The sequence below is a fragment of the Dryobates pubescens genome, chromosome 27 (genome assembly GCF_014839835.1).
Source record: "Dryobates pubescens isolate bDryPub1 chromosome 27, bDryPub1.pri, whole genome shotgun sequence".
Classification (NCBI taxonomy): domain Eukaryota; kingdom Metazoa; phylum Chordata; class Aves; order Piciformes; family Picidae; genus Dryobates; species Dryobates pubescens.
Window position 1 is genome coordinate 11,450,656 of NC_071638.1, and position 17,666 is coordinate 11,468,321.

General features: G+C 45.8%; 1 protein-coding gene across 1 annotated transcript in view; it reads left to right on the plus strand.

Moving 5' to 3' along the window:
- Positions 1 to 3,660: 3,660 nt before the first annotated feature.
- LOC104304516 (potassium voltage-gated channel subfamily KQT member 1) overlaps positions 3,661 to 17,666 on the plus strand; it is a 345,512-nt gene continuing 331,506 nt past the window's right edge. The window contains exons 1-2 of the mRNA XM_054173923.1: positions 3,661 to 4,043; positions 14,494 to 14,584. Coding sequence (XP_054029898.1) covers positions 3,661 to 4,043; positions 14,494 to 14,584 — 474 coding nt within the window. The remainder of the gene's footprint in view (positions 4,044 to 14,493; positions 14,585 to 17,666) is intronic.

The window sequence follows — 17,666 nt, forward strand, 5'->3', positions numbered from 1 at the left end:
AGGGAGACCTTATTGTGGCCTTCCAGTACCTGAGGGGGTCTACAAGAAAGCTGAGGAGGGACTATTTACTAGGGCTTGTAGCATGAGAACAAGGGGCTGTGGTTTTAAACTAGACAAGGGTAGATTTAGATTGAGCTTTAGGAGAAAGCTCTTTATTATGAGGTTGGAATAACACTAGAAAAGGTTGCCCAGGGGGTGCTGGAGGCCCCATCCCTGGAGAGTTGGGCTTGATGGGACTCTGAGCAGCCTGCTCTAGTGGAGGATGTCTTTTGGAGATCCCTTCCAACCCAGACCATCCTGTGACTCTCTGATCCTTCAGATACTCTCACCACGTGTAACGACACTCTGGACCATAGCTCTTTAAGGTTGTAAGTCGCTGATACAGGAGTAAGGCTCCCTGGAGTTCAACGCGGTGAAGGTCGCTCCCGGTTCATTGCTGATCAGTCTGTGCAGCGCCAGGGGAGCCGGGGGCGACGCTCTCCAGGGTGCTGAAGCTGGGCGCGCCGGTGAAATTAGACTACACTAGACTAGACTAGACTAGACTAGAATAGATAGCTTAGCAATTGGGTTGTGACTATTTTGTCTTGTTTAGAGCTTGAACACTTGTGTTCAGGGCAGGCTGGGAGTGAGGGCAACAATTTTTGCATTTGGGAAATCACTTTATAGAAAAATTAATAGAGCAGGGACTACAAAAGTATTCGTTGGTGCAGAGAGCAATTTCCAAGCCATTTTATTCCTTGAAAAGGAAGAAACCTAAGCAAAAAACTTGGGAGAAGGGTCCAGTGGCTCCAGTGAGGTGTTAGTCCTTTTCACTTGCTCACCTACAACACTGTACTCAGTTGTGTGAGCAGTGCAAACTGGGTCACACAGCATCCAAGAAATGTTCTGAAGAGGTTGATTTTTAGAGGAGTAAAAACATAAGCCTGATAAGACTGTGTTATCAGAAGCAGAAAGGAACTAGCAATACTTTATTTATTTTTCCCAGTGGTATGGAAATATAACTGAGAAACTAAGAAAGGAACTTGCTGGAATAATCATTTTGTGGCACCAGAGGTCTTGTCCCCGTGAACAACAGGAATAAAAGTTAAAGACCATGTACAATGACAACATTCCTCCACTGCCAGAATGAAAAAGGTAATACTTACCTTGGTTTCCTTCTCAGCCACATGACTAGAAAAGTGAGAAGTCATGTTCAGAATGCTGCTGTGTTGGAAACCAGTCTGATTCCTACTACAAATGGGAAAAGAAGAGTGTTAAGAAGAGAATATTAGAAGAAGAAGAGAATGTTATTCACTCTCTCCTTCCTAGCTGGAAAGTTCAACAATAAATAAGAGGAGGCTAGTGCTGCAGTGCTTATGTTTGAGATTCTTTTCCTCCCAACTTAATCAAACAAACAAACAAAAAGAGCCATAGTTCAGGAAGGCAACAACCATAAAGAGCTCTGATTTTCTGTTGCTTAATGTACTGCAATAAAGTGCTGGTTTTGGTTTTGCCAAAACTTTGATGGGTAAAAGCCAACAACTGAAGCTGCCTGTTTAGATTTGCTCAGTGTAAAAGCCTGCTGCAGAGCCTCCATGGAGCTGCAAGCAACACCTAATTCAGTTTGTTAAAGATGTGCAGTAAGGCAATGTCACTTGGAACCCACTACAATGAAGTGTGTGCAGATAAGGGAAGGACTGGGAGCTTCTGCTTGCTGGCTTTGACAACAGGAACAGGCAGAAGTAACTCCTCTTGGAAATGGTCAGAACTGCTCTCCAGCTCTTTCTCTGCCTTTTGTGAGGGCTGCCGTATAAGGCAGCTAAAAGGGAGGGACCCTGCAGAAGGACTTGGAAGCTGGCAGCAGCATCAGGCAGCAGCTCCTCTCTCTGCAGCTATCCAAGGAATCCACTGTATGGAGGGAGCATCAGAGGAGGCGGTGTGACAGAAAGCAGGTACTGCTTGCCACCTGGCTTCTCCTCTTTCCTGTGCTTTGTGCCTGATTGTGCGGGGCTCCCCTGTTCCGACTGAGCAAGCTAGCAAATGTGTTTCAGGTAGCTTTGTTTGCACTGCGGAGCAGCCAGCCTTTGCTCCAACACTTGTCTGGGTGACCTCAGCACCCTGCAGTGCACAATACAGCAGATAGGTGGTTCTTAGGTGGTTGTTGTAGATTGACTTGGATAAAGGGCTTTGTGGGTTAGCTTTGAGTTTGAGTTTTTGTCCCTGCAGCTTTTCATCATTAAGCAAACTGATGAGGGAAAGGAATTATTTCTCTGTCTGCTACAAGACTAATGTAGAAATGCACCAGGCCACCTGCCTATGAGCAGTGGTAACAAATGAGCACATAGTATTAAGTCCACTGGTGCATGTAAATATTTTTGGGAATAACTTAGAGGGCTCTGTTCAGGAGTTCATCTTGTACACATGAGGACCTTTAAGCCACAACAAAACAAAAGCTTCATTTAAGGAGGTGAAATTCACTCTCTCCAAATTATTCTACAGAGGCAAAGTGACTCAAACGTGAGTGTGAGTCTCTTCAGAGAGAGGAGCGGTCAGCAGCAGCTCCTAGGCATAGGGATGTTATTGTGTGGGTAACACAATACATCAAATTATAATACTACAGACATAATTTCAACTTGAACACCAGCACTGCCTTGAAGTTAGTCACCTCTCTTGATACTTCTATGTATTTCATGTTTTCATTTTGGATAAGCATTTGAAATAAGGAAGCTTTCCATGACAGTGTGTGAGAAATAAGGCAATACAAACCCTGACATTTCAGACAGATGCTCTCAGTCTCATGCAATGCTGCTGCTAATACTTTTGAGTTCTGTCCCACAAAATATCCACTGATATATAGCAGCCTGATTTTCCAGTCTGTTTTCTGTAGGTACTTACTTGAGAGGAGCAAAGTTAGCATCAAACATTAAGTGCCTTGAAGAAAATCAAGAATCAGATCAGAACTCTTTGATCTCTTCCCTTGTAACAATATTAACTTTCCAGTGACAGTTCCAGTTAATGCCATGCTCCTTTTTACACTTGAGGATAATTGTTCCTGAGTAGCATGGGCTGCAAAATCAGATCCCATGAGGTGATTGAAATAATTTATTCTAGTCTTAAAGTCTTTCTGTCATTGATAGTCTAGACAAGATTTCTTGCTATGTAGGTCTTGAAGTTTAAAACCTCAGTCAGGGGTGTTTCAGACAGCTGCAAGTTTATAAATTGCAGGACATTTTCACAGTTCCACCTCTAATCAGGACACTTCAGGAACTTCTTAGCTTAAAACAATATCCTAGGCTCAGCTTACAGGACGGTTCTGCTGCAGTACAAATGTGGCACTACTTAACATTATTGTAAGCTTCCTGATTAGCAGCTGCAACTTCAGATCTCAATATTCTGTATTCCTCCAGAAGTCTTAAATTCTTTCTTTTCCCAACCTCCTGTTACTTCTGATGTCCATCATGTGTCATTGTCAAAACGTTTTGTGATGTAATTTCAGAGGCTGTGAATGACAGCAGGTGACAGGCTGACAGCTCACACTTGTGTTGCAGAGAAGCTCTGTGATAACAGCAGAAAGTCATCTTACCAGCTTCTGGAGAATACCTGGGCAGTGAGGACATACAATACCTTCTTCAGGATTTGAAATATTGATCAGGGTTAGTAATACCTCTGCCTTGTTATAGAATGTCTTCTGATAGTGGAGAAACTGTTGGGCACCCAATGTATAACCTCTGTGGGCAGATTCAAGGCTCCACTTCCCCGCTTAGCAGTCTGGATGGAAATAGGAAATCTGCAGCATTGCTGGAAGTCAGGGGGACCTTAAGCAGGATGCAGTATTCTGCTGTGGCTACAGATCCAGAAACCTCAGTGAACAATGGATCCAGGATTCCTCACAGCCCTGAGGAGGGCACAAAGGCTGCAGCCTCGACAGAGGGTGAAGTCTGCAGGGCCTGTGCGGCAAAGTGTTTCCATAGCCATCCGATAACTAAAACTGGCACCCAGAGAGATGTCTACAACTTCCTGGAGAGGCCCAGTGGATGGAAGTGTTTCACCTACCATTTTACTGTGTAAGTACCTGCCCTTTCACGTAATCTGTGGTGTAAGAAAAACCTGAGGCTGTCCACTTCAGCAGCCCCACATCGTAATACTTGAGTTCCTGGTATGAAAACCTGTTAGCTGAGTTATCCCCCTGGAAGCAGTGGCAAGGGCACTTTCTCAGAGAGCCAGCCATTATCTCCCTTACCATTCCTAGAGGGAAGGCTTTTTGTTCTTCATGTGGTGCTTGTCTTCAAAGACTCTGCACAGCTGCAATTTCTGACAGTTTTTATTCCTGCCTTACATGATTCTAGCTTCTAACACTGCATTTTTTAGCATGAGATGTGGAGGATTTCACTGTAATCTGCTAAGCCACACTTTTATGAGTCCACTTTGCTTCTGCTGAAGTGCCCAAACAAACAATTGGTTGGACAAACATTTATTAGTTTGAATCAATCTACAATCATGAGCACATAATGAGTATAAGTATAGCCAGTTTTCTTTATGCCATGCATGGAGGACACATGAGGACAAAATGAAGGCTTCCATTTGCTCTCTAAAATATGGGTAGATACACTAACACAGCTGCCCCTTTTTTCTGGGATCTGTCTGTGGTGGCTGCCAAGTTCAGTCCAGCCTCAATTGCTACACTGAATGGTGCTTAATAGAATGATGTTTTGTCAGCTATAGAAAGGGTCCAACTAGAGTGGGCTCAGAGCTCCTACTGAGGCAAGAGAAAGTTTTACTGCCTATAGTGAATGCAAATGGAGCCTAAAGTCCTTGCAGATGTCTTAAAGAGAAGCAGAATATTGAAATGAGTCTGCTTGTCTCAGATGAACTTTCTTATGGCCTGACTGCATTTTGGAAACCCCTTATCAGTTACCACAGCCAGAAACTGCCCAGAGCAGTGTACCATGAATGAACCAGAATGCTTCTGTTTGGGATGAAACAGATGGATTTGGTAATACTTGCTTCCTTTCACCTCTCAAAGTCATATGTGGACTTTATTAAAAGTCTTTTTGATTAATGAACTTTTGCCAAGTAGAAGGCTAGGACTTCTTTCAAGGGCTGTGCTTATACTAGATAATAGTTGCAGAGGCTTAGACAGATGTCATTTGTGTGGATTTAAATGTGTGGATAGCCATGGATGAAGCCTATTTGAAGTTAGGACTTGCTAAAATGCATGTTGTGTTAGTGTTTTGGGGTTTTTTTGCATCATCTGCATTGCTTTTATCTCAGACTGAGGTTGCCCTTTACTATGTGTGGGGATTCTGCAAGGAACATTGAAAGATAATTATGGAGCAAAAATATATACAGAGACACCCCTCCCATAGCAGAAAATGGGAGAAAATATTTGTGTTGCTAACAGAAAAACTTCTTATCAAGAGTAGGATCCCTAACTTCACTGAAAGAATAGAGGAACTGACTTCTTGCAAAAGCTTTTTCTTTGAGGTGGCTTGAAAGGAAACCTTTTAAACCTAGCTTTTGGCCAGAACTTTACTGTGAAGTATGTTTGATCTAATCATTATCCCAATAGCTACAGAAGCAACATTAAATATCTTTCAAGCTGAACATTATTAAAACAATAAAGTGCTACTCTAAAGCACAGTTAATTTATAATGAGAACAACCTGTGATTTTTTTTTTACAGCTTTCCCATGGTGTATTTGTGGGCTTGAGGTGATTTATGTAGAGTTGCTGGGATGAGGAGGATGATGATTTTCATGGCAAATCCATTCTTTCAAGTATAGCTGATACTTGTGCAGCCTGGAGGAGCTGGGTGTGCAGTGTCCCTTTGCTGTCCTTTTGTCTTTCATATGCCACAAAGGTCACATAACTCAAGTGCAGTTTCTATCCAAGAGGGACTGGAACCTGGCCTGGCCTGGAGCCAGTTCTGCTAGAAGGAAGCTAAATGGCCAGAAACAGGCAAGGCAAGGGAACAGCAAATGCTCCAGGAGGTGACCTCCCTCTTTCTCATCTCCTGTAACATTTGGAGTGTGCCTGATGCTTGGAGTATCTCTTACTGGAGTAAACTCAGGCTTGTTCAGTAATTTTATCATATGCCTTAGAAAATGGAATTCTTTTTGCCTTACTAAGTCTGGAATTTGTGTTACTTTATTTAACTTATTAGGGGCTGAAATTACAATTTCAACCCAAAGCATCTGAAGAGGTGAGGGGGTTTGCCTGATGATTTCCCCTCCCAGTCCTCAAAACCTTCTCACTTAGGTGGTTTTCAGCTTCACTGGAAGTACTGTGAAATACTTAACTCCTGAACCCCCTAAGAACAGAGCAGAGGATCTCACTGGCAAGTCAGGAAGAGACAAGGGCTTGAGAAACACCTGTGGCATGCTGTTAGCATCACATTGATCCTAACCACCCAATTCTGGTAGCTAGCTAGGAGCCTTCAAGGAATGGATATCAATATATATTAGAGTCCAGCTGCTTATGGTATGGTTCTCAGTCCAGAAAATGTAGTGTGTGCCTGTTTTGAATTTGATTTCTCAACTCAGCTGTGCCCTTGTTTAAATCACATCCAAATGTCAAGATATTAGGGTATAACCCTCATATTCCACCTTTTGAGTATATAACTTTCATATTCCACCATTTGAGTATATAACCCAAAGCCAGAATCCAGTGCAGGTGATCAAAGTACTAGAGAGGCAACTGTGGTGGGGGATGTTAAACTGCCAGGTCTTTGCAGGCCACCTTTGCCTTAGACAAAAGGTGGAGAAAGATGACCTAGCTTTTCTCTCACATTTATGGAGGCAAGAAGCAGAAAGATGTAACTCAAGCCTATGAAAAGAGATGGTCACTATCTGGGCATCCACCTGCACCTAGGAACTGAAGGGGTGACTGGTAACAACAATTTGAACAGAATCACAGAAATATTCAGGCTGGAAAAGACCCTCAGGATCACCAAGTCCAACCCAGAACCCTACTCTGCAAGGTTTACCCCTAATCCATATTCCCAAGCACCACATCCAAACCACCTTTAAACACATCTAGGGTTGGTGACTCCACCACCTCCCTAGGCAGCACATTCAAATGCCTGACCATTCTTGCTGGGAAAAATTTCTTCCTAATGTCCAGTCTAAACCCAGTCACAGCTTGAGGCCATTCCCTCTTGTTTGATCACTAATTACCTGGGAGAAGAGATCAGCACCAGCCTCTCTATAACTTCCTTTCAGATAGTTCTAGAGAACAATGAGGTCTGAGTTTGGTTTCAGTTGTTTCCAGGGAGGAGAGGTGAAGGCTTGCTGGCATGCTATTTTGTTCTGTGAGTGATGGAGGCCACCTTGTGTCAGCCTAAGGCTATGTCTCCATCACAGTGCAGCCCTGTGTTGCGCAGGTTCTGGTTAAAATCTCCACTGAGTTTGCACAGGTTTGCACTGAGGTTAACTTGCCCTCGTAGCTCAGCATCAAGGTGAGTCTGTAGTAGCTTTTCCCCTTGGATATGTCCTGTTGTTTATACTCACTGCAGTCCACCTCTTTGATCTTTTCCATTTCTCTGGAACATCCAGTGACTTCTAATTTTGATCTTTTCAGCTGGCCTTGGTTGAGTCGATGATTTTTTTTAGTTAGAAGCCAGATGTTTATAGGTAACTTGGGTGGGTAGCACTTGGACTAAGAAGTGATGAAGCAGAACAGATTACTATACTGATTCTGATGAAACAGGGACAGAGGAGACTCTGACAGGTGTTTGGACTAGATGATCTGCCTGTCATTGCGTGATTCTGTGAGAAGCTGGGACCAAGAGGCAGAAGGCTAGGCTGGATTGTCATAGAAAGTGAGACTGGGGCTAGTGATGCTGAAACTGGAGGAAAAGCAATACCAGAGCAGGCTAGCTCAAGAGTAAAGAAAAGATGTAAGCAGGAAGGCTGCAGAAAAAGGAACTAGCAGCTTTTGGAGATCAGAAGGCTGGCTACAAGCACAAAAAGCTACAACTGTGGGACAGCTGAACACGGTCAAAAAGCTTATAGACCCACTGGGAGAAAGGAACGGTAGGAGCTGACAGCTGGAAGCTAGGGAAAAGAGGGAGCATGGAATTCATGACGGGAGAAGGAACCTTTCACCTATAGGCAACTGGTCTGAATCTTGTCCAAGTGCCTAGTGAAGAAGTAATGGCTGTGGGGAGATACCAAAGCAGCTGTTGGTCTCGGTCCAGTTCTAGCAAGCGGATGTCAGCATCACCGCTGGACTTAGCACAGCTGGAAGGCTTGCTGGCAGGCAGCAGAGTAACCACAGCCTGGTTGAAAAGGGAGGCAAGTCTAAGGCAACAAGGAGGCCCGTGAAAGGGACTCCTACGTTGTGTTCTCAGGCCTGCCACTTCTTTGTCATGTAACACTGCCAAATCTGAAGTGAGAACCTGCAGCTGTTCCAGGTTGCTTTGTGCTGGTTTGGCCTCTTGCTTGGTGGATGTCTGCCCTTTCTCTTATTGCAGAGTTAGTGCAGGCTTTATATCCCTTAACTTCCCGTGGGCTGGAGTGAGCCAAGCTAAAAGTCCATTGTTAACAGACCACCTCCAGTTCAACTCCCCTCATCCGCCTTAGCAAGTCAGCTTGTTCCCGCCAGCTCTAGCTGTTCTTGGATATCCTTGGATAGCCAACTCAACTAATTACAGCAGCAGAAACCTAGCCCAGCAGGAAACAGTTGCTGGTGTTCTGTCAGGTTACTAACACAAGCTCAGCAGCTTGGAGTGCAGGCCACTGTTGTTCACTCAGTGCTGCTAGGGGTTCTCAATCACCTCTTGAATATCACATGGAAATGGATGGAATATTGCAAAGTGACACTGCCAGTCATCTGGTGAGTCCTGCAGACCACCAGGTCTGACTGCCAAACATCTCACAGCTGCAGAGTTACCTAGCAACAAAGGCTGCTCTGCAGGCTACCTTTGGATTCGGAGAGAACAACTCTCAGGGGGAATGATAGCTGCTGTCCAGAACCCTTCCTGCAGGCTGCTGTCTGACTCTGCTGATTGCATGGGAAGGATGTAGACAATGCCCTCCTTAGAGGATGGTTTCACATAATACTTTACCAGTACCACTAAAAAAGTGCATCATCCTTACAAAAACAGCAACAGCATAGTATGGACCTTGTGCCTTTGTGGCCAAAAAGGCCAAGGGCATCCTAGGGTGAATCAGAAGGGCTGTGGTGAGTAGGTGAGAGAGGTTCTCCTCCCGCTCTACTCTGCCCTGCTGAGGCCACACCTGGAATATTATCTCCAGTTCTGGGCCCCTCAGGTCAAGAAGAACCTCAAGGAACTGCTTAAGAGAATCCAGTACAGAGCCACAAAGCTGCTGGAGGCAGTGGAACATCTCCCTCTGAGGACAGGCTGAGGGAGCTGGGGCTTGGAGCAGAGGAGCCTGAGTGGTGCTCTCATTCCTGGTGATAAAGATGTGCAGGGCAGTGTGGGGAGGATGGAGCCAGGCTCTGCTCAGGGATGTCCAAGGACAGGACAAGGGGCACTGGGGGCAAGCTGGAGCAGAGGAGGTGCCACAGGAACAGAAGGGAAAACTTTTTCCCTATGAGGGTGCCAGAGGGTGCCTCATTTCAACCTCTGCCTTTCCTCTTCTTATCCTGATCCCCCTTCTCTGCTGGGGGATCAGGATATGGGCTAAATGTAGACAGGCTTATCATTATTGTTGAGTTCAGAGAGATTCATGAAAGATAGCAGCCCTGCAGAAGAATGAAAGTAAACACTTATGCATAATTTAAGGAATATTCACTGCAGAAATATTTTTAAGATTACCTGGAGAAGGCCCAGGAAAAAAATGTTAATAATTAATGTCATGTGGTGTGGAAAACAACAGAGCCTGTGTGCAGTTTCCCCACAGTGCCTGTCTTGTCTGGTGATACTGCTGATGGGACTGCTCTGATACAGCAGCACAGGTCACTGGGAGAGATTTTATTCTTACGTGGTTGATGGTGGTGTTTCCAGCGCCATGCTGAAGCTCATGAGCTCACCTGTAGCTTAGTTTCTGCTGGCAGGCAGTACATCTGATTTTCCCCTGTCCTGAGAGCCCAGCCATGTGTTTAACAAAGTTAGATTCAGGCTGGATTTCACTGGTGCCTGCCTTGGTGTTATTTCCAGCCAGTTGTTGTTCCTAAGGCACAGTGTAAACCTTGTTAAATGCAACTTTTTAGGCCATGTCTACCCATATACACCTGCTTAGAAATAAAAAGGAGGGGAAAAGAAGGCAGAGTATAAAGTACCAGATAGTAGCACAGAGCAGAAGTCTGACAGCTCTGGGTGTGTGGCAGTTTCAGGCTATGCCTTTAAAAGTTAACTGCAGATTTTTGAGCAGAAGAGTGAAGAAGTAAAAACAATTCACAGTTGGGTGTAAAAAGGAAAAGAAAAGATTATTCTAAACAAAATTCATTGGCCTGATGTGAGATGAACCCCTAGCAATATCTCACACCTCACTTCATCCCTTTCTCTCTCAAGATTCTTGCTAGCAGAACTTTCACTGATTTGGCCATCTGAGAAGGTTTCCAGTTTAGAACTAGGTACCTTTAATCTCTGAGGTAGCTACAGAGAAGTATGAAGCTTCAGGTACCAGAGGATGTGCAGAATTAAAGGGAAGAGACTCAAGAACTACTGATTTTGTGCAAGTGGAATGTTCCTCTGACTGCTTAGGGTTGCATATTCATGGCATGCTGGAGTGGTTTGTGTTGCTAATGGAGATGCACTAATATTAAACAGAATTGTCTTTGGGATTCTGTAAAGTTCCAAGATTTGGCTGTTCTAAAAACACCTTGGGACACCTATCAATTTGTAGCCTCTTTTCCTAAGGAAAGGAGGTTTATGCAACCACAGTGTCTGAGTGCTTCTGTCTGAAAGTGCCTTACCAGAAGATTCTGAGCTGGCTGGCAAGCTTCACCTCACATTGGATGTGGCAGAAGTATTAACTTTCTTCTTGTTGTTTGTTTGGTTTGGTTCTTTGGTGTGTTTTTTTTTTAACAAACATTTGGATACAGGAGACAAATTAATAACCTCAGAGATGAAAACCCTTCACGTAGCTCAGTGAGGTTGTTTGGCACCAGAGGGATGTTAGCAGAGTTCCTAATGAAGAGCTTTGATCTGAGCATCCTTCACTTCAAGCACATAATGACATATCCACAGTGCACAAAGCTGCAGGCTATGTAAGATTTATTTTCTTTCTTTCTTTCTCTTTCTTTCTTTCTTTCTTTCTCTTTCTTTCTTTCTTTCTCTTTCTTTCTTTCTTTCTTTCTTTCTTTCTTTCTTTCTTTCTTTCTTTCTTTCTTTCTTTCTCTTTCTTTCTTTCTTTCTCTTTCTTTCTTTCTTTCTTTCTGTTTTGTTTTTTAGATTATTGCTGACTTCTTTCCATCACTTACATAAGAAATTCAACCCCTCTAATCCTAGGAGCTTGGATTTGTAACAGACTAGCAGTGAGTATGCATTAATGTCTCCACAGGCTAATGTTTCTTTAGTGAAACCATTTGGTTCTGGAGTGAAAACAAATCCTGCAGAGTGGCACTGACACCATACAATCCCAGAATGGCTCAGGCTGGAAGGGACCTCAGAGCTCATCTCCTCCAACCTCCCCACCATGCCCAGGGACACCTCTCAGCTAGACTCAGCTGCTCAAGACCTCATCCAACCTGTCCTTCAACACCCCCAGGCAGGAGGCAGCCACAGCCTCCCTGGGCAGCCTGTTCCAGAGTCTCACCACCCTTCTACTGAAGAACTTCTTCCTCAGATCCAGTCTAGCCCTGCTCTCCCTCAGCTTCAAACCATTCCCCCTTGTCCTGTCTCTAGACACGCTGACGTAAAGTCTTTCTCAGCTGACATTTTTTTCCTACAAATGTTTTGCTCTCTAGGCACAGCTTTGTAGAGTTAAGTTTGGCCAGAGAGATGTTGTTTTGTGTGTGGTTGCCATGGAGTATATCTCTGTCTACCAGTTTCTAAGTTTGTCCAGCTCCTAAGTTTGTCCCCTCCTTATACATCCCTTCTGTGTTTTCAAGAGAGAGCATTCCCACTAGCATCTCATCTATCAGCACTTCAAGCACACTTATCTGCAGCAGATAAATACAACCCCCCACTTGAATAGATTTGCTAGAAATGGCTCTATTTGATGCAAATCTTGTCAGGAGGAATGAGTAATCCTTCAAGAGCTTTCTTTAGGTTCATCTTCCCTGGAAAATGAGATTGTTGCAGCATGACTCCACAAGGGTTCAGCCTTGATAGCGAACTTGACATCATTATGCTCTGTGTTGTGGTCAACCTCCTAGATAAAAGTGTTTGTCGGCTTCAGCAGAGCATGCTGTGGCTATTTAGCAACAGAATTTGTGCCTGGCTGCAATGACAACAGAAACATGTTTGGAGTTGCTGTAGATACTCTGGAAATGTAATGTAATGTAGCAATGTTTAGGAAGGTGACAACAGAGAGGAACTAATTTTTGACCTTCAACCCTGGCTAATCAAGTGTTCAATGGATTGGCACTGCCTCTTTAGATCTGTTAGCAGAAGAAACAGATTTAAAAACAATGGTTTAAAAACACTGAGGAAGAAGCAGTTTTCTATTGGTCTGCATGAGACTAAGGGAATTTAGGAGAAAGCAAGAAGTACAGAAAGGCAAAGCATGGCACAGTGCAAGGTCCTGCATCTGGGTAGGCCAGTCCCTGGCACAAATCCAGGCTGGGTGCAGAGTGGGTGGAGAGTAGCTCTGAAGAAAGAGACTTGGGAGTGTTGGCTGCTGAGAAGGTCCCCAGGAGCCAGCAGTGCCCTCATGAAGCCCAGAAGGCAGCTGTGTGCTGGGCTGCAGCCAGAGGAGTGTGGGCAGGAGGCAAAAGAAGGGATTCTGCCCCTTGACTCTGCTCTGCTCAGACCCCACCTCCAATCTTGTCTCCAGTTCTGGTGTCCCCAGCAGGAGAAGGACACAGAGCTGTTGGAGTGAGTCCAGAGGAGGCCACAAAGATGATCCAAGGGCTGGAACACCTCTGCTATGAGGACAGGCTGAGGGAGCTGGGCTTGTTCAGCCTGGAGAAGAGAAGGCTCTGGGAGGACCTTAGAGCTGCCTTCCAGTACCTGAAGGGATTCTCCAGGAAGGCTCCAGAGAGACTTTTCCTGAGGGTGTCTAGAGACAGGGCAAGGGAGAATGGTTTGAAGCTGAGGGAGAGCAGGGTTAGACTGGATCTGAGGAAGAAGTTCTTCAGTACAAGAGTGGTGAGACTCTAGAATAGGTTGCCCAGGAAGCTGTGGCTGCCTCCTGCCTGGGGATGTTGAAGGCCAGGTTGGATGAGGCCTTGAGCAGCTGAGAGTCGTGTCCCTGCCCATGGTGGGGAGGTTGGAGGGGATGAGCTTTGACGTTCAGAGCTCTCAGACTGAAAGCCTGAGCCATTCTAGGATTCTATTGAAGCCATGAGTAGACCCCACAGCCTAAGCCAATTAAGAACTGGAAGACAACTGCTTCTGGGAAGGATTTAAGAAGGACACTGAGACACCTGAAGGTGTCCAGAGAAGGGCAACAAGGCTGGGAGAGGCCTGGAGCTCAGCCCTGTGAGGAAAGGCTAAGGAAGCTGGGGTTGTTTAGCTGGGGAAGAGGAGTCTCAGGGGAGACCTTATTGCTCTCTACAACTACCTGAAGGGAGGTTGTAGCCAAGTGGGGGCTGATCTCTTCCCCCACCTGTCTACAACCACCCTTCAGGTAGTTGTAGAGAGCAATAAGGTCTCCCCTGAGCCTCCTCTTCTCCCAGCTTTGGTGGTGCCCAGTGACAGGACAAGGAACCAGAGGTACAAGCTGGCACACAGGAAGTTCCACCTCAACACAAGGAGACACTTCTGTATGGTGAGGGTGCTAGACCCTGGAGCAGGCTGCCCAGAGAGGTTGTGGAGGCTTCTTATCTGGAGACATTCCAAACCCACCTAGATGTGTTCCTGTGTGACCTGCCCTGGGTGACTGTGCTGTGACAAGGAGGTTGGACTGGATGATCTCTGGAGGTCCCTTCCAGCCCTGCCCCAGCAGGGCAGGAGTCTACATTTTGAGATTTCTGATTTTTTTTCTGACCTGAATGGTGACAGTAGAAATGCTCTGGCAGTAGCTGTACCTGTGTTTTGAATTGATGGAATGCAGCTATGGAATACTTCTCCATGAAGTCCCTGTTTCTCCTCCCATGCATACGTCTGATTCTGCTTTGGTTAATGCATTGTCATTTATTGTACCTTTCCACTGCATCACAGAACCTCCACAGCAGTCAGGGACATGTGACAGATCTGCTCTGCAAAGCTTTGGCAGGAGGTTATGCTGATCATGTGAGTTGTACCTGCTGATGTAACTGTGCTCAGCCTTCCTGCCAGCTCGATTCCACATGGCTTAGAAGGTGAAGTGGTGATACTCACTTGAGTACAAGGAATTGCCTGATTAACCACAGAGTAGTTGTGATGGGAAAAGTTGTGTGAATGAGAGACCCAGATTTTACAGTTCCACTTGATGAGTCATGAAACTTTGTTTTCTTTTCCCAGCTTTCTCCTGGTGCTGGTTTGTTTAGTCTTCAGTGTGCTGTCTACTATAGAGCACTACTCGGAATCTGCCACTGGAGCCCTTTTCTGGATGGTGAGTGAGCTGTTGTGGGGAAAGCTAATTCAGCTTGACTAAATGGAAATTGCTTTAGATGAACAAGGCAGAGACCTGTTCCAAATCCTCATGCAAAATTTGCTGTCAGGACATGCTTTCCTTAAAGTAAGGCTATAGTTTAATCATGAAATCCTAGAATGGCTCAGCTTGGAAGAGGCCTCAGAGCTCATCCCCTCCAACCTCCCCACCATGGGCAGGGACACCTCTCAGCTAGACTCAGCTGCTCAAGGCCTCATCCAGTCTGGCCTTCAACATCCCAAGGCAGAAGGCAGTCACAGCCTCTCTGGGTAGCCTGTTCCAGAAGGCAGTCACAGCCTCTCTGGGCAGCCTGTTCCAGATGGCAGTCACAGCCTCCCTGGGCAGCCTATAGCAGAGTCTCACCACCCTCATACTGAAGAACTTCTTCCTCAGATCCAGTCTAACCCTGCTTCCCCTCAGCTTCAAAACATTCCCCTTGTCCTGTCTCTAGAAACCCTCAGGAAAAGTCCCTCTGCAGCCTTCCTGGAGGATCTCTTCAGGTGCTGGAAGGCAGCTCTAAGGTCCTGCTGGAGTCTTCTCCAGGATAAAGAACCCCACCTCCCAGCAGAGGTGTTCCAGCCCTTGGATCATCTTTGTGGCCTCCTCTGGACTCTCTCCAGCAGCTCTATGTCCTTAATAATGGGGCTGGTTGTTTTCTGGATATGTAAGCTGAGGGTAATTGCTGAGTGAACAGTTTTTGTGTGCTAGGTTTTCCTAAGTCATTAAATGGTAGCCTGCAGACCTTAGAGCACACAGCTGGTGTTCAGCAGTCTTACTTGGTGTGGAACAGAATGTTCTGTAGGCAGGAATGTGCTTGTTGGGTGGCTGTTCAAAGTAAAAATGTGTTGAGCTATTCTCCAAGAGTTGCAGAGATTTTGTAGGCACAGCCAGAGGCAAACCTTGAAGTTGTCTGAGTCCAAGATAACAGCCGGTGTGTGACTTGTGTGTCCGCCTTCAGAAGGATCCAGCAGTTTGTGTGCCAGGTGTGATCTTTAAATCACCTCTGGATCTTTAAGGACATGGCATTAAACTCGAAGGTGCAATTCCTCCTTGGAGGATCCAATCAGCATTTTCCCGGTGAGTGCTCATCTAGCTTTGCACCACGAGAGGTCCCCATGGTAGTTCACGAGCGGCAGGTTTGCATTCCTGTTGTAAATGACCTTGCAGAAAGGCTTCTTTGGCAGCGTGGGAGTAATTCCACTGACTGGGCTGTTGTAGAAACGGGAGCAAAATGTTACTTTCATCACACATGTTTTTACACACTGTGAGCAGCAGAGCACACTCAGTCGATACTGTGTGCAGGGACAGGGTGTTGTAGGTGAGAGAAGAATTTGTCACTGTTTCATTAGCTTTGTGGTCATTACTTGTAAAATGTAAGAACACCAAAAGTGCTTCTGCCTGTGAAGAACCAGCCTGGGTATGCTGCAGAGCACATTGATTTACCTGTGCTCACTTAGTTTCTACTTGTATCACAGTATCACTAAGGTTGGAAGAGACCTCAAAGATCATCCAGTCCAACCTGTCACCACAGACCTCATGACTAGACCATGGCACCAAGTGCCACATCCAATCCCCTCTTGAACACCTCCAGCGATGGTGACTCCACCACCTCCCTGGGCAGCACATTCCAATGGCGAACGACTCTCTCAGTGAAGAACTTTCTCCTCACCTCCAGCCTAAACTTCCCCTGGCACAGCTTGAGACTGTGTCCTCTTGTTCTGGTGCTGGTTGCTAGAGAGAAGAGGCCAACCCCTTCCTGGCTACAATCTCCCTTCAGATAGTTGTAGACAGCAATGAGGTCTCCCCTGAGCCTCCTCTTCTCCAGGCTAAACAATCCCAGCTCCCTCAGCCTCTCCTCATAGGGCTGTGCTCAAGGCCTCTCCCCAGCCTCGTTGCCCTTCTCTGGACATGTTCAAGTGTCTCAATGTCCTTCCTTCCTTCCTTGTCTGCCAGTGTCCTAGTTTAGAGTGGGACAGATTGCTCTGTTGCTCCAAAAGGGCCAAAAGAATAACTCTCACACAAATGGGTAATATAGCAGTGGAAAGTTTAAATGGGAGAGCAATTTATGTACTACAGTAACTACAAAGCATAGTAGGGAGCACAGCAAAGCATATAAAGTTCAAAGAAATCCCCAGGCTAAACTTAACACACAACTCAACACATCCCTTCTCCCTACCTGGTGTCCACCAAAGACCCCAGGGCTCTTTCTTCCCCACCCACATTGCTGGTTTCAGGCTGGCCAGGCCTGAACTGCCCCCACTTTTTACCCTGCCATTAGGCCTAAACTGGCCAAGATTGCACAGGGGAAAAAAAAAGTTACTCAGGCCAAAGAGGCCTGGGATACTCCCCCATTGTTACCAGATAAGAGAGGGGCTCTCTTCCCATGGGAGCAGAGAGGGAAGAAAGAGAAAGACAACAGCTTTGCAGCCAGATTTATAAGGGTGCAGGATTTCTGGGTAGCAATACACTATTGCCTGTGTCCACCCACTGGGCTGGACACTGTAGACACTGGAGGTCTCAACTCTGTGTCTTCTTTTTTGGAGACATCCAGCCTAAAAGGCCACAGCCAGCTTGGAGCACGTCATCAAAATGTGACATCACTGCAATGCTTCCAGGCAGAGCTGTGCAGGAAGTGGTGCTCTGGGCTGGAGCAAAAGCTGGCTTCTCTCAGTGCTGCATCCCTGCTAATACTCTGAGTGCACAATCAAAAGGCCTTCTGGCAGCACTCTTGTGTGTTGCCATAGAATGCATTGGTGTCATCTATAAGATAAGCATCTGAATAAGCTAATGGTACCACAGGACACTTAGTTGTGATTGGCATCTTATCTTCCATATATTGGATATCATAGAATCATGGAATCATTCAGGTTGGCAAAACCCCTAGGGGTCATTAGGTCCAACCATGAACCCTAATCTACCAAGGTCACCACTGAACCATAGTGCTAAGCACCACATCCAAATGATCTTTAAACACCTGCAGGGATGGTGACTCCACCACCTCCCTGGGCAGCCTCTTCCAATGCCTGACCACTCTTGCAGGGAC